The sequence below is a fragment of the Prosopis cineraria genome, unplaced genomic scaffold (assembly GCF_029017545.1).
Source record: "Prosopis cineraria cultivar Desert tree isolate PC_DT_omini unplaced genomic scaffold, ASM2901754v1 PC8, whole genome shotgun sequence".
In the NCBI taxonomy this organism is placed as follows: Eukaryota; Viridiplantae; Streptophyta; class Magnoliopsida; order Fabales; family Fabaceae; genus Prosopis; species Prosopis cineraria.
Genome location: NW_026555339.1, coordinates 5,441,428 through 5,458,704, shown reverse-complemented (window position 1 = coordinate 5,458,704; position 17,277 = coordinate 5,441,428). Strand labels below are relative to the sequence as shown.

General features: G+C 32.3%; 1 protein-coding gene across 3 annotated transcripts; it reads right to left on the bottom strand.

Annotated features, from left to right (window-relative positions):
• Positions 1-2,291: 2,291 nt before the first annotated feature.
• LOC129318509 (uncharacterized) lies at positions 2,292-5,541 on the bottom strand. Of its 3 annotated transcripts, none has more exons than XM_054963329.1 (3): positions 5,386-5,540; positions 3,516-5,193; positions 2,292-2,954 (listed from the first exon to the last, which is right to left on the bottom strand). In XM_054963329.1, the coding sequence occupies exons 2-3, from the start codon at positions 4,961-4,963 to the stop codon at positions 2,702-2,704; spliced, it is 1,701 nt and encodes a 566-aa protein (XP_054819304.1). In that variant the 5' UTR covers positions 4,964-5,193; positions 5,386-5,540; the 3' UTR covers positions 2,292-2,701. The 3 variants fall into 3 exon arrangements, with proteins under 3 accessions (XP_054819304.1, XP_054819305.1, XP_054819306.1); XM_054963330.1 differs by having other exon boundaries at positions 5,273-5,412; XM_054963331.1 differs by lacking the exon at positions 2,292-2,954 and adding an exon at positions 2,961-3,406 and having other exon boundaries at positions 3,438-5,193; positions 5,386-5,541.
• Positions 5,542-17,277: the final 11,736 nt, after the last annotated feature.

The following is a 17,277-nucleotide window of genomic DNA, read 5'->3' as shown; positions in this document are numbered from 1 at the left end:
GCATGGACCAGAAAAAGCAGTGCGTGGTGGGATTTGACGAGGAAATGGACGGCGGTCGGATTCATCAAGCTATAAACATTAAACCACTCCGTTACAGTCGCACCCCAACTCGTTACTGTAGCCTTAACGTGAACATGCCGTCATTTTCCGCCTGGCTTCATCCCCCACGTTACACTGAACTTGGTTTCTCTTCCTTACAAATTATCCCCCATCCATCCAACGGTCTACATCAAATTTTAACTCTACATATTAATTTAAAATTTTCAAGATTATTAAATTTAACTTAATGGTCCAGATTTACGGTATGAGACCACACTTTGGGAAAAATACAATTCGGGCATGTTAAATTTAATTTGTAACTTTGCATTTTTTTTCACTCTAGATATTTTGTACCCCTGAACTGAATAAAAAATATTCTGGTTCAAACATTTACTAGATATAAAATATTTCAATGATTACAATAAGATATAAAAAGTATATTTACATGAAAAATTATATCAACCTGGTCAATATAATTTTTTCAAAAAAAATGACGGGCAATCTTCTTGTATTATTACAATTTCAATCATAGTTTAATTATTATTTTTAATCATTAAATTAATATTTAAAAAATGTTCTTTTAAAATTAAATTATCTTACTGAGTCGGAGTCCTCTACGAAATCTCTCAGTATAATTCTTGTGACCCCATTCCACCAGCCCTGTTTGATTTTATAAATGCCCCTCCCATCACGTATCTAAAATATAGGACTATTTATGAGCAATGTACGATATAGTAGCTTTTTAATCTTCAAATTCATACAAAGTTGGAGACACACCTAATTTTCTCTGTAAATTATACCACATTCTACCAACGTCCCTCTCCTGTTTGAATTTCCTGTTCGCTGGACCCAATGTTCTCGCGTCACACGATAGAACCCCTACTTCGTGAAACGACTTTTGTTATGTTTAGCGTGACATTCCATCTCCATGGCTTGATTAAGATTTAAAATTTTGTGGCCGAGATTTATTGAAATATCCAATCACAAAAAAAAAAAATGTTAAGGCATGTCATTTTTGTTGTTGTATAACTTCTTATAAATATAAAATCCTGATGATAAAGATATAAGTAATTATAAAAAAATTAATGTACAAGTCCTCATAATTTTATTTTATTTTAAATTAAGTTCCTGTAGTTTATTTTATTCCAATAAAACTATAAATATGTTAGTTTTCAATTGTTAAAATTCTTTCTCCTTAAAAAATGAAATTAAGGACTTCTACGAAGATGAATATTGCCCTGCACTAAAGGAAACGACGACGTACATGCATTTTTTTCAGTAGCCACCGAATCTATATGCATTTTTCACGCCCTTGTTTTCTTTTGTTTGTTTATTTATTTTTCCCACCATGTATTTCTTTTATTTAATTTATTAACAGTACTGTGTGTATCTCTATTGTATGTCTGCAACGTGCAGATCTGTGTTCAAATGCAACGCATGAGGAAGCGAATGAATTAAAAAGAAAGAAAGAATATATGCAGAAATGAATTGCTTTGGAGAGAAGGAAATTGGGCGTGAGAGGATGAGGACAACCATAAATAAGAGATATTATTCGTTGCTAGACCTCCAAAATTAGCGATGCCTGTGCATTATATTCTTTGCTTTCATTTTCCAGTCTTTCATTCTCCGCGTGCTCATGTATATATATACACAAATATATAAATATTTCATAAATCATTACTATTCATTCGTTCATTCATTGAACTGCACTCCCACGCCCCGGCCACCAAGAATTGTCCACACCCTATTCAACCAACTATTAATTTTTAATACTATTCCCACGTCCAATTAATTTCCACCTTACTTCCCTGACATTTACAACGAAATATCTCCTCGCCAGCCTGGTTATTCAGTTTATTGACCAATAATGACCCAGCATTTAAGAAATGTCTATAATCCAACCCGTCGATGTAGACTTGGATTCTATTCTTGTTAGTTTTTTCATAGTTTCTTGACACAGTTTTCTCATTTCTGGTATCCAATATCTCTTTTAGTGTATTTTTATTTAATGAATTTTAAATATTTTTCAAAAGAAATCTCGCACAAGCATGATAATTTTTTTTAAAAAAAATTGGTTTGGGCTGCTTAAAAAATATTCCTTTTATTGAATTATATTGAGATCAATGGCAAATTAATTATTAATTATTAAAAGAAATATGCAACAGTGCTGCACGTGAATCACGAAGCTCTTATTGTCCCCAACATCATCGTGAAGTTTCTCATCTCATCTTATCATCGTGAGAATAAACAAGTCCCAAAAACGGCATTCATATTATCAACAAAGAAAAACATTTTAATTACAATTTGCCGTGCGATTGTGTCAGCGAAAAACTCGAAAAAAAAAAAAAGAAACGCGATAATATGTGCAAAAGCAGAACCTCCCCACCACCCATTCCCACGCCATATCTTCCTACTCTTCAATCATAGGCCACCTCCCTCTCCACAGATCTCCAACGTGAAGGCGACGCCAATTAAATAACAATATCGCCTCCCTTAAACGTACCGTCGTTTACTTTGCTCCCCAGTCCCACCTTCCTCAAGTACTCGATCTCATTCTCGGACTTCCTAATCCAGTTTTAAAAGGAAAAAAAATAAACTAACAAAATTTGCTTTTTCTTTTGTGATTTTTTTTTTCCTGGTTCCTAGCATCATGTGATCAAAATTATTGAAGTTCTTGGAAGGTGTCTGGAGAAGAAAGAGGGAAACAAGTGTCCTCAGCACCAGTGTTCCAGAGGAAGTGAGCGTAATTAGCAGCATAATACGAGTTCGTGGGCTCCGCAGAAATGGCTTCCAAGTAGGTTTCCTCTGCTGCCCACAAGTCGTTCTTTGCCTTCCACAGGAACGTTGCGTATTTATTGTAGGCTTCCGCGTCAGCGCCTTCCGCTCCTATCGCTCTCTTGAAGTACTCTTCAGCCCTGTTCACAGTTCACACCCTAACATCAATATTAATTAATAATACTTTCACCATTTCATGGTCAAACAAGCTGGCCACTAGTACTTTCATTCACATGCAAGCAACTTTACTTTCATGAAAAATGAAAAATCGAGCCTCTTTTTCCGTTAATTTTTCCATCAGCCCCTACATACATCGAATATTTATACACGTAGAAGTCGTCGCGGTCAACGGGATTGGTTGCGAGATCTTTCTTATCATGCACGTGGGTCTCACGTGAGGAAGATGATAGATCACGCTCATGAATCAGTGGTGAACAGGAACTACACCACAAATTTCCTTGTCAAAGTTTTAGTGCACAAATTGATCTTGCCGTTTGGTCTGCTTCTGAATGAATAAAATTTTGAGATTTTCATATTAAAAAACAATTTCGAGGTGTTTATTCCCGGTCTATCTAAAGCGCCAGATTTGGACCTTTTGTACTTTTTTTTTTTTTTACCAAAACCTTTTGTTCTTGAAATAATGATAAGAATTCTGAAAAACTTTAATGCAAGTGCAAGGACATGGCCGAGAGATGACGAACCTGTCGTAATCATGGGCAACCAGGTAGAGAAACTGAGCGTAGTTCGCTAGGAGAAGAGGGTTATTGGGTTCCTGAGACAACGCTGTCTGGTACAGAAGCTCTGTCCTGAGGTACTCCGCGTAGTCGTCGGATTCGATTCTCGCCGATACCGGCGAAACGAACCGCTTCACGGTCTCCTGGTCCAGAGCTTCAGCCCTAGAACTTGCTTCCATTATCCTAGCTTCGTCCACAATGGATTCCCATAAACGCGCCTCCTCATCATTTTCCTTCGCTCCAGTCTCTTCCACTGTTTCCCCAGTTGTTCCCACGGTGGAAAACTGAGTTGAGCCGCCATGGGGAAGGACTGTACGGTGGTAGTGATCCGACCTGTCAAACCCCCCATCGCCTCCATCTGTGCCGCTGGCAATTGGCCGGACTTTCCCGCCGCCGCCAATGTTACCCCCAATGGACGTTGTTTTCCCGCTTGAAGAGGAGACCGAAAATGTCTTGATCGCCGACGAATCAAATTTCTTATTTTGCTGAATTTCACTGGCGGAAGCAATCTCCGTCGTGGAAGCGGGCGGTGGAGCCGCGGCTATGGCGGCGTTGTGCCCCATTGAATAAACAGTGAAATTTGCAAGAAGAATCATCACGTAGACCATGAGAGTGGGCGTGTGAGAGAAGACTTGCTGAAACAGCCAAACGAACGACGCATGCATTTCTTTTTGGACTCGAGCAAGGATCTCGTGGAGATCTTCGTAAAATAGGATCTCTCTCATTTGCAGCGTATAGCTATGGAGCTCACGGATTATGAACACCATGGAAGAGAAAGCTTTCTTTACAGAGCAACAAGCAGATTCACCTGCCTCTCTGAAGCCTTCTTTCCACTGCAACTTCTTCTTTATGATTCTCAAAGAAAACGGAAGCTCCACGCTGTTCGCTTTTCTTTCAATAATCGATGGAATAATCTCGTCGCTGCCACCAGTGCTCCAATCCGGCGGGTCTTTCTGGATTTCCACCCAGGGAGGCTCAATGCTCTTTAGTTCGGAAACTGGGCTTTGTGTCTGATCTTCACCGAAACTATGTGATTCTGAATCTGTGGCATTATTTTTCTCATCGGAGAGCTGGAATCTGAGAGCTAAATCTTCAATTTTCTTCGAGAATTCTTCGTCCGAACATGAGTCAAAGCTGGAACTGCAGGTGAATCTTAATTTTCTAGATGCCGCGAGAGGGTAATCACAAGATCGAGACCTGCAAAGCCGCATTGATTGGGAACCAACTAGGCTCGACCTGTCCAATCTTCCAACTAATCGACATATTAGAGCACCTCCTCCTCCATTGCTGCCACGATTTCCCCGTTTGGAGGAAGGAGATGAGATTGCAGAGGCTAGAGTCTGAGAAGAGGATGGGGAATGAGGAAGAACTGGCTGTGACCATTGCAAACAGGTTAAAGCTACTTTCACTCCCATTTCTTAGCTTTCTGGGTAAAAATTGTGAGGAAAAGTAGTGAATTTTAAGGCTTTAAAGAGGAGAAACTATGAGGTTTAAAAAGGGAAGGAAATCAAGAAGATTTTTAAGAGTCCTGGTCCTGGAAAGCTAGATCCAAAAGACGACTTTTAGGTTTCACAGAAGAGAAACTTGGAACACTTCTAAAATTTCACCCAAAAATGTAGGGCTCTTCGTCTTTCTTCCTTTCAACCTGCAAATTTAAAAACACAGAATCAGTAAACAATTTCTAGTAAAAACAAACGAACCCCACTTCCATAACTAATCATTACTCTTCACATGAAAATCGGATCGGAGAAGAACGCAGCCCAAAACAACATCAAAGCTGCACGATGCTCGAGAATATCGTGATCCCGGGGAACGAAAAATGGAAAAGCCCACTTACTCCGATTCGATTGCATGAAAAAGGAGCTGAACGAGTGATTCTTCCGTCGGACGCCGGCGAATGTTGAGGCTCGACTCCTCCAGTGAAGTACAGCCTCAGCTTGGGTTTATCAAAATGAGCAAGCGTGAATGGGGCTGATATATATTTATATATACAACCCAACTCCGAACCTGTGAAGAGAGAAAAAGAAAAAGAAAAATATCAAGACGCGCTACCGGTACGAACGCGGTTCGCGTTTCTGCAGTTTAATATTCGCCCCTGGTACAAAACAGGCGCATCAAGTTGCCGGTCAGTCCCCCCCCGTTTTTTTTTGGGCCGAATCGGTCCCCCCATTCACTCCACTTAATTAGTGAATTAGCAACAACGGGTTATTAACATAGCATTTACTTACATTTATTTATTATTTATTAATAAAGAGCAACCAAGATTTTTGGGTTTAGTGTGTTCGAAGGTTGAGGGACATTTCAGTCCGACGCGCCTTTTTATGGGAACCGAAAGTCTACACTTGAGATCTAGCCGCTCCCATGCTGCCAAGTGTTCAAATGCCAGTTCACTTTTGGGAAAATCTGCCAACTAGCCCCGGTAATATCGTGATTCACCACCCACCTGTTTAGTTATAGGGACACGTGTCCAACCTTGAGAACGTAAATACTTAATTTATTTCACACAAACTAGAGTTTCTCGTAGTACTTTAAAAAATAAAAATGAAAACAAAACAGAAAATTACGCACAAGTCTGGCAACTATGATTAATTATTCCAACGTCAACTAAACTTGAGACTTTTACGTAATTCTCTTAAAACAAAACACATTGAGCTAGGTTAAACGGAGTGTTTTTTTTTTTTTAAGAAAAATTTTAGTTAAGGATCATGAAAGAAAGATATTTATCTTATAAGTCTCAAAAAAATATGAAAATTCTCTACATGATTTATGGATTCAATTGAAATAAGATAGACAGATAAAAAGATCAAAATACACTTTTATAAAATTAACAAGTACTTAATTACTACTTAATTTTGCTTGTTAATTACTTGCCTGTACTTGCCAATTCCTTGATATTGCTAATTCCTTGATAGTACTTGTTAAATAGTTAATTTTAATTTGTTAACTTTACTTGTTAATTTATTAACTTGATTTGTTAATTATTTAACTTTACTTGTGAATCATTTACAAAATTTGTTTGTTTAATTTGATCAAAAACATCATCCTTAGTTGTTAGTTTTTTTTATTTTATTTGTTAATTTATCAATATTAATTATAAATTATTGATTTTACTTGTCAATAATCATACTAATATCAGTTATTAATTCTCTAACTTTTATTTCTTAATTTATTAATATCAATTGTAAATTTCATGACTTCTCAATGACCACACTGGTTCAGTTATTTTGTCCTAAATGTATAATCATTGGTTGTTAATTCTCTAACTTTACTTGTTAATTTATAAATATCAATTATCAATTATTTTTCTTTCTTTTGCAAGAGGATATTTTAGTATTTTTGACCACCAATTTTATTTTAATTTAGTCCAGAAATTCTGTAGAAAATTTATAAATTTTGTTGGGGCCTTTGGTAAATATTTTGTTGCCATGGTCCTTAATTAAAATTTTTTTCCTTTCTCACTTTGTACCTGATAGCATTCCCAGCACCATAGTATAGGTAGAGCTAGTAATATCAGTGAGCCGCAACCAACAATTGGCAAAACTTGCTTATTGTGCAAGTTGTATTTCTATCAACTAGCTAACCCATAAATAAAATGTGTACATTATTTTGTAATTATAAAAATTACAAATTCACTTTTTTCATTGTTTTTTGGTAAAAAAATTATATTTTCTCCTTAAAAATTAATTATCCAAATAATAATAAAATTCCTTATATATTACAAAAATAATTGAAAATACATTAATACATTTCAATATATATATATATATATATCAATTACAAACAAATATAGTAAAAAGTTTAATTGCAATATAAAGTTTGAAGATTTTTTTCTAATCAATCACAATGTTAGAAGCTTTTATTGGAAGCTATAATATAATTAACATGTAAAAGTCTAACAAATATACGAGAAGATATAGTTATTGCGGTACAAAAATTTTAATGTCTTTTCTTTTATTTTTATTGACATAATCAAGTTCATTTCTCTTTTATGTTATATGGAATAAAAAGTGCAGCATGGCATGTCAATTTCCAACGAAAATTTATTCTTCACCTCATTGTTGTCCAAATGAAGGCTTCCTATCCTGCAGGGAAGGTTTATTAGTTTAGTTGTTGAAGATATATGATAATATCTCAAGTCTAGTTTTGGTTTTGGACAGTCCAGCTTAACAAATTTTATTTATTTTTTATTCTGTGATTATTAAAATAAAATAAAAATTATAAAAAAATTAAGAAATTTATTTTATTATCAATTTGGATAAAATAGATTTAATCTTATGACCCAGTTCAATATTAAAAGTTTTTAAAATTTTTATAATTAATTGTCTGTGGATAATTCAGTTTTAAAATTTTAATGGATTTAAGAACTAAGGGTGATTCCACAATTTCTGTCTTTTTAAAAAAATAATAAGCAGGCTAACCCGAGATTCAAGTAAGCCATGAGGGGCCAGCCAAAATCACTCCACATAGGAGTGAACTCATTTTTCAACCTACCGCGTATTTTTGTTGCGAGTTAACCGGTTGAGCCCTTACCAACTAGGAGTGTAGGATTTTTTATTTTTTTTATTTTTGTCAGAAGACCTCCTCAATTAGATTTAGAAATATAGAGTATGAGTAGGTTTTGTATATATTTATACTTTATTATGTTCCATTTAAAATATTTTAAATAAATTAAATATTATATTTATTAAATTTAAGAATATGGTTGGAAAGATGTAAAAAAATTTAAAAATAACAATTTTAACTAACTTTTTAAAAATATATATAAATTAGATATTAATAATTTATACTGTAGTCGGGATGGAATATGACGTTTTTCATGAGAAAGTGCTTCGCTTATAATACTACACTTCAATAAAGATATGAAATATAAATAATAAAATTTAAATCTTATGTGTAATTGTATTTATGAAAAATAAATAATAAAAGTTAAATCTTATGTGTAATTGTATTTGCTTGAAGTTACTCTCTTTTAAATGCACAGTGGACGTAATTGTACAATATATAATCTGAGTATCCATAAGGTTGCCATTAATAATAACTATATTTTCGGTTTGTCTAAGTGAGAAGAGATAATATGCCATATTTTTCAGAATACTGGGCTGGAATAAAAAATACAAGATACGAGTACAATTTAATTTTTGGATCTATAAATATGTTGATCTAATAAAGCATTGGGGAATATTAAAACTAGCTCGCGTGTGACTGACTATCACTTCTATTTGCCCGCTTTTTACTTAATTTTCTTGCGGAGGAAATCCAACACCATTTACTTGGAATGAAATTGTTATATTTATTTCGTAAATTCCGTTTCACCGTCCTATTTTCAAGCATGCAGTAAATAATTTTAGAGACATTTGGTTGGAGGAAAGAGGAGGGAAAAAGAGAAAAGAGATTTTATCCTCTCCTTTTGTTTAGCTTAAAAAATTGGAGGGATGAGAGAATTGGGGGGAAGGGAAGGATAAAATTTATTACACTCTAACCAATATGCCTTCCATAATGAGTTTAAAAAATGTAGATACAATTTTTTAAAATCTAAACACTAATAAAATAAGAGTAAAATTGTTTATATATAGTATTTTTTCCCTCTCCTTTTTTAAATTGAATAAAGTAACATCAAATCCTTCCCTCCCTCTGTTAAAATCCCTCCCCTTCCTTCAAATTAAACATGCTTTTAATATTGATAAATAAGTGTTTAGTGATTCAGATCTTCATCATTTTGTATGTAACAATTTAAATGGAAGATATTTACTCATTACTTCTAGCATCTTTTTGAAGGTATTCTTTATTATTGTTGGAGCCTGCTCACAAGACTTACTAAAAAAGTATACTCTTTTTCATATAAAATATAAGCATTTCTTTTTAGTTAATATTAGTTCAAAATATAAGGAACTTAATACATGAAAAAAAAATCTCATTTTATCCATTATATTCATTAATCTAAATATTTATATAAATGTATCTCTTACAATCTTACTCATCATATGTATTAATAATTGAAACTAGGAATAAAAATAATACTCCTTTAGTCTCAAATTATAATACACATCTAGACGAAATATCTCATACTAATAAAACTTATTAAATACACTTTATAACCTTATTTTTTAAAAAAAAATGATAAACTTTTAAAAATATCATTTATTCAATGCTCCATTAGTAAAAGAATACTGAAAAAAGTAAAAATAATAATATTAAAAAAGTATCACTAATAAAAATTTATTTGTATCAAAATATTTTATATTTTAAAATGTTAAATATTTATTAAAATTATTTTATAATTTAAGATGAAGGAAGTATATATTTTTTAAAAAATAAAAATTTTATTGACACATAACCTTTTTTAAAAAAATCATATTTTTTAGCCGAAGGAGGATATGTTATTACTCGCGAAAACTGAAAAGTAATGTTTTCATGTTTATGAATGATTATGGGTTGGTGGGGCCATGTGGACAGAAAGATCAGGAAAGTAAATAAAAATATCTCGGGAGAAGAGGGTGAGGAGCCAACGGTTGAAAATGATCAAGTCAGGAAATGGGATGAAAAGGAAGTGCGAAGAAGAAAGGCCAACTTGCTGCAGCTGGCCTGGCTCAACTCTCTCATCACGAAGGTGACAACTGTATCTATTCTACAGCTACAGTATCTCCACTCAGATCGGATTCCACGGTCCAGATTCATTCTCCTCTATTTTCCCCTTTCTGATTATTATTGTTTTCCCAGTATTCGATTTAGCGGTGTCGTCACCCCAGGTCGTACCTTGTCGTACTCGAACGAAAAATCAACGAATTATTACATGACTATAGTGAATAATTAATTAATCGATGGGACCATGATTTATAATTATAACAATAATGAACGGACAAACTTAATTAACATTAAGATAAAAGGCGGCTCGGATTTGGGCCGTCAATAGGTCAAGGTGGGGGCCCAGTGATCACGCCGAGCATTGAACTAGCATGCATGCGGGCGTTCTATTTATGAGTCGTATTTTAAAGATCCCAATCTCGGCTTTCATATGTATAATCATTTAATTGAAATTTCCATCAGCCCAAAAATAAAAAAAAATTAATCATATATTTTTTATAGTTTTAACCCCATTATAATTTAATTTTTGAACTTTAATTCTTATAAATTAATCTCAAAAATTTTAACTCAATTGTAAATCAGTACCTGAAGTTTTAACTTCTTAAATATTAGTTTGTATATTTTAAAAAATAAAATTATAAATATTAAAAATATTTTAAAATTTATTACTAATATCTTAAACTAAGCCCTTTTAATATTTATAAATATTTAAAGTTAAAAAATTAATTTTTATAATTTTATTTTTTAAAACATAGGGATCAATATTTAAGAAATTAAAATTTCAAAAACTAAATTGTAAGAGACAAAATTCAGAGATTGATTTACAATTAAGTCAAAACTTTAAGAATTGAGTTATAATGAGTCAATTTAAAGATTGAATTACAAATGGGTCAACACTATAGGAACTAAATGATTAATTTTTTCTAAAAAAATAATAATTTGGAGAGGTATGTCATTTGTCTTCAATGTCTTGAGTGAGAAAAAATCTGTTATCAGAACAGGACATACTTCTTGTGCTATCAAAAAATATATATATTTTTATTGGAATCAAGAAAAATTTTAGAAGTCAATAATTCTCTCTAAAAAGTCAATGAGATTCTAATCTTACATCTATTAAATAAACATGTTTTAATAACTTATTTTCTTACACCAATATTTAATAAAAGGTGAAAAGAAAAAATTGTTATAAGAAATCAATGACATTCCTTGTAAATAAAAATTAGACTAGAAGGAGTTTAGTGTGGAAATTAAGAAGCTAATTGATAAGATGTGTATTGTTGAGAGCACGTTGTTTGTTGAATGTGATGTGTATTGTTACCCAGAGAAGAGATTTTTAGTCGGTCACGCCAAGTACTTCCCTTTCATTGGTTCCATGGTTCTATTCTGTCTTCCCTCAATTACGTCGTTTTCTTCTCTCTTCTTTTTTATTGTCAATTTGATGGATAGACTCGTTTGACATTCACTCTCATTCCCTTCAATTTTTCTCCCAGCACCGTCTTCTTTATATATATATATATATATATATATATATATGACGAGGATTTGTTTGCTTCAAGTTTTGCCTCATTTTGTTATCCATTTGGAATTTTAAATTTTAACAAGTTTGATTAAGTGCCATGCAAGAGGATTGATAAATTAAAAGATGAGTGTTCATGATTATAATATGCAATTCTCGTACATATATAATCGTATTCTCTTGGACTATTCTTCCTCTAAATGCATGAAGCAGATCAGCTGTCAAGTTAAGATCTTACAAATGGATGATTTTCTAGGGAAAAATGATATTCTTTATGTGTCATACAGTTCTCAATATGCCTGTTTAAATTTTATTTATGAACGCTAAATTAACTTTCACTCAAAGAACAAAGATGTCCGTACGTACGTAAAAACGAATGATTGTGGTTGTAATTAAATGCAAATCCCTTGCATAATCATATATTATTATGTTTTTAATCCTCTAAATGCACGAAGGGAATAATATATCGAATATTCCCCAGCTATTGGGTTGAGATCTTCCTAATAAGTAGATGATTATTCGGGGGGAAAAAAAAAAGGATCTTCCTGATGTATCAATTAAAAAAAAATGAATGAGCTTGCATGTATATGTGTTGATTGAAATCATATGTCTATTTATATTTATGAACGTTCATTTTTCACCCCAAAAAAGAACATATGAATGTTCATAGTCATACGGGCATAAAAGCGAGTGATGAAAATTATCATGACGTGTGCGTGTTATCATGAAAATGTATATATATAATTTTTATTTACTTCCTGTTGGAATAATTAACGTTGATCTCACATGCATGGAGAGTTAAAAGCAACTATATATATATGTATACACACACACACCAAGTTTAAAAAAGGTGTAATTGATATGTAAGCAAGCGAGTATGCGCATATGCTGATTGTAATACTGAGTGTGTCCGTATAAATTTATGAATGTTCATATCTTTTTTTTTTTTAACCAGCAAGGCTTATGGTTGTTCAGATCAAGTAGATAATTTTTCGGCAAAATTAGCAAGACATCTTTTGAAGATGCCAAGTTATACCAATCACTCTGTAAAGAAAGCTGTACCAACAGTACTCGCTATATTTTTGTAAGGTTTTATTAGAAGAGAAGTTAATTATAATCATACTATTTTCTCTTGAAATTATATATATATATATATATATATTAAGAAAATTACAATCATGCTCTTTTCTCACTAGAAGAAGCATGAGACGGTTAAAAATATTGATCAATGTATTGGTCCGTGAATAATGTCAAGATACACTGTCATAATGTGAATGCTGAATGGCAGAAGTGAAGCCAAGTCAACATATCGTTTTCTTCAATAATGAGGTAAGCAATTTTCCTGGCCCGAAAAAAAAAAAAACGGTAAGCTAATTTCGTAAGATGTTTTAGGCTTTTACAGTTTATGACATTTATTGTCAATTACTTTTTTTCTTTATCTTTTTTTTAACAAGGATTTTCTTCAACCATTTGCTCGGTATATCATAAAAGTGAACATAACGTGACAAAATATACTTTTACATGCAAACGCGTTAGTACACGCGTATGTACATAGCAGACTCCGCTTGTTTCTGTAATCGATTATATGTATACAAAGAATAAAATTAATAAACCAAATAACTTTTAGAGGAATATATAATACATAATATTTATCAGGAACAACAAATGATCAGGTGCACCAGGGACGTTAAATTTCAATTAATAACAAAGAGTTCTTAAACTTTCTTATCACAATTTATCCGAATATAAAAGATACACAAAATTTAGTAGAATAAGTGTTTGGTTATTATTAAAAATGTTACAAAACGTGGATGGTTGGATGGTTACAAGTATGGAACAAAAATGAAAACTAATTGATAAATCTAAAAATTATGGGTGCAGAGTGCAAGTCTTTCTAGTTATGTTGTTGTCTTCTTCTATAATTTGGTGCTCTATTTATAGTAATAGAGTGATGGTAGTTTCTTTCTTAAAATTTGAAGTGTTTTGATGAATAATCAGAGATTCTACGAAACTCATAGCATGATCTTTAATCACTGTTTTTCATTTTTAATAACCAACCTGTTTAGTCGATGTACTTGGGGACAATGATGTTGTTCCTCCGAGATTCAGGCTTGTTTGATATCGTGTTTTTATATACCAACAGTCCACAAAGTAGGTTTGCAATTGGCAGAATTTTGACATATTTATCTAGCCGTCGCTTCCCATTGAACTCAAGGTTGACCCCTTTGTTTAGGTTATTGATTAAGCCTGACTTTTCAGTCACTTAGCTCATACGGCTTTAAGGCCTACTCAAACACTTTGATAAGCGACGTTTCATTTTTAATCCAAACACATGATTAAAAAGAAGAAAAGAAAAAATGAAAAGGTCTCCCAAATGGTGAGGGGGAAATGTTGGAAAAGATCAAGAGAGGATGGTGCTGGGTGACAAATCACGGGATGTGTCACTGAGAGTTATGCATATAATTTAACCAAACAAGGAGAAGTTATAAGAAGAAAGATCCAATTCACGGAATCATGCTTAGCGGAAAAAACCAAACTAATGTGCATGATTTTACGCATAACATAACTATTGACGAGTCAAGTTCAATAACAAGTTAAAAAGTCGAGCAAGAACCTCCAGGTCCTTCCATGACGATCCACTGTAAACTTTTTTATGGGTGAACTGTATTTTTCAAATTTGTTGCCAATAATTGTGCAGATGAGGATGATTGAGCAGGTTTTGTGTCGAATAAGTTGGTGAATGCTATATGGATGAGTCATCGCCATACCTTTCCCAGTGGAAAATGGAACTTTGCGGGTAACTGATAAAATCATGTGCAATGTCGCTGCAAGATTCCGCTGTCTCACGCCACTTTTGGCCCACATCAAAGAATCGTCAACGATAGACCCAAACTAGAATCATACATATACAATTATATTTTTTTACATAATAAATTAAAAAATAACATCACTTTACTTTCTCTCTTTTATAAAAAATAATTTTAAAAATATTTTTTAAATATTATTTAAAATGTCATGATTTATTAATGAAACTGTCTCAAATTATATGTTACTTTTAAAAAAATTTATATATTTTAAAAATAAGACACTTTAAGTATATTAAAATTTTATTAAATATGTCAATTTTAATATTAACCTTTCTCACTCTATAATTAATTTTTATCTCTTCTCTTTTTAATATATTTAATTATAAGTATTTTTAAAATTTTATATTTTTATTTTAAAAAATAAAATTATTAAATATATTTAATAAAATTTATTAATATGTAAAATTTTATTTAAAAATATTTTGTAATTTAAAAGGGAAGAGTAATTTTTAAGGACATAGCTGCTATAGCTGCGACATGCACGGTCCCCGAAGAATGGCCTTGCTCCCACTTTATTACTCTCCCCGATAAAGGTACTTCCAATTTCTTCTCTGCTTTTACTCCACAATGCTTGCCAAATACTTAAAGAGAAAATTAATACGCCAGCCTTGTAATTATATCTTGAATTAAGTCCCTTTGGTTTTTTTTTTTAATTAAATCCTTACACTTTTCAGGGTTAAAGGCTTCAATCCCCTTGTCAAAAAATGTTCTAGGCACTAGTAATGCATGTGAATAAGCGACACATTATGACATTCCCACCCCCCCCCCCAATTCACTTTCTCTCCCCCTTGTGTAAGGCTGTAAGCAACAAGTCGCTTTTCTCCCCTCCCACATAGAGCGGGAAAGCAAGCCAAACTCATAAAACCAATCTATTTAAGTTTGATAATTGTTGAGGTTGAACTTAAGTTTTAAATCTTTAAAATAAAATGCAGGCTTATAAGGATCAGTTTTAATGGATTGAGAGTCTAAACGAGCTAGCCCTATAAGTCGAGAGCTTAGACCTATTTACTTCTTTATATTTTAAAATATTAGTTATTATGATAATAGTATTGATATTCTTGATAATATTTCAAATATTTAGCTATTATAGTAGTTATTTTATAATTAAAATTTATATAATACTTTAGTTTATTTAATTTTAGACAATAATTTGACTCATGTCACGTACGTGTGTTAATATTTTTAAATTATATTTTTAATAACAAATTATTTTGATATTTATATAATTTTATATTGTATGACTTGAATTAAGAATTTATAAGTTTTAATGTTTTATTATTTAAAATAAGGATATTTTTGTATAATCAAGATATTGTTGATATTAAAAACTAAGATATTGCCTATGTAATTTGACATTAAAATAAAATTTTATATTATAATGAAATGAATGAATTATTTTTAATTTTAAAAAATAAAAAAAGGTAAAAAGGCCCGAAGCTTGCAGGGTCGATCCTAAAGCCGTTATACTCAAGGCCGGGCTTGAGATATATTGACCTTTTTAGGCCTGAGCCCGTAGAATCGGGCCAGCTGGTTTTCTTAATTGTACTTCCACATGCTTTTCTCTCATTCTTTCCTTCGTCCTTTACTCCTTTCTTTGTGCTTCTTTCTCTCTCACCATGCTTCTCTTTCATCTCATAATAATTTGTCATTCTACACAAATTTGAGGCTAAAAACCCCTGCAAAGAGAATAAATTAAAGAAGATGGAGTTAAAGAGGTTGATGTGCGTTAGCTGAAGTTAAGTAAGGCCTTATCTGTTGCCAATTTTTTTAAAGGCTGAGGGGATGATGTAGAGACGCTAGAGGGATTTGGAAGGAAGCCAGATCTAGTTGGCAACACAATGGCCATTACCACCATCAGAATTACGGGCCCCAATCCCTAGCTACCCAATGTCTTGAATCATGCCAACACACAAGCAATAGTGATGAGAGTGCCGATGTTGGTAAGTAGAACCAGCTCAAGGAATCAGTCTTCTCCCTCTCAATATCATAAGCATCATCGTTAAAATAGTATACTCTATAGAGAGAGACCTTAGTGCTTTTGCATTGAAAAAGAGTGGGAGAGGTGAGATTGGAAAAACATTTGGTGGCATGTTCTTCAATGCCACGTCATTCTTTGTTAGAGTACATAAAGGGCATTTGGAGTGGAAATTAATAGGAGAACCTTTGTCTCTAGCAGAGTAAATTGCAAGGACACACTATAAAAAGGGAAAAAAAAAATAAAGGGACCTAATTCAAAATCTATTGATATTACAAGGAGTGGTGCCAATCTTAAAACATGCATTCTCTAGTCTTTGTAGACACTTCTAACTACCTCATTAAAATTAAAGAGGTGTGATTATGTTATTATTATTTTCTAAAAATATAGTAAACTTCTCATCTTATCCCACTGAACTGTAATGAGTAGATAATATTGAAAAATCATGATTAATACCTTATCAAGTCCTTTATATTAAAGATTAAATAGTCATTCTAAAAGACACCCTATAATAAAAATCAAAGAGAATACATTTTACAAAAAACACAATTATTAGTCTCTATAATTTTTATTGGGTTTTACTTTTAGTTCTTGTAGTTTTTCTCTCATATTTTCAGTTCTTATAGTTTCAAAAAGATTGAGTGGCATTTATTTGTTAGATTCCTATAGTTTTAGTTTTATTCAATGTTTCACACTGAAAAAAACTAAGGAAATTAAAAGTAAAACTTCGATAAAATTATAGGGATTAAAAATTATATTTTTTCTAAATTTTATTACTATACGTCCCTG

Excerpts from the sequence above, each read along its gene's own strand:
- LOC129318509 (XM_054963329.1), bottom strand. The coding sequence starts at position 4,963 with ATGGGAGTGAAAGTAGCTTTAACCTGTTTGCAATGGTCACAGCCAGTT. Across the intron at positions 2,955-3,515 it reads GTTGCCCATGATTACGACAG|GGCTGAAGAGTACTTCAAGA; the intron begins GTTCGTCATCTC and ends AACTGTGAACAG.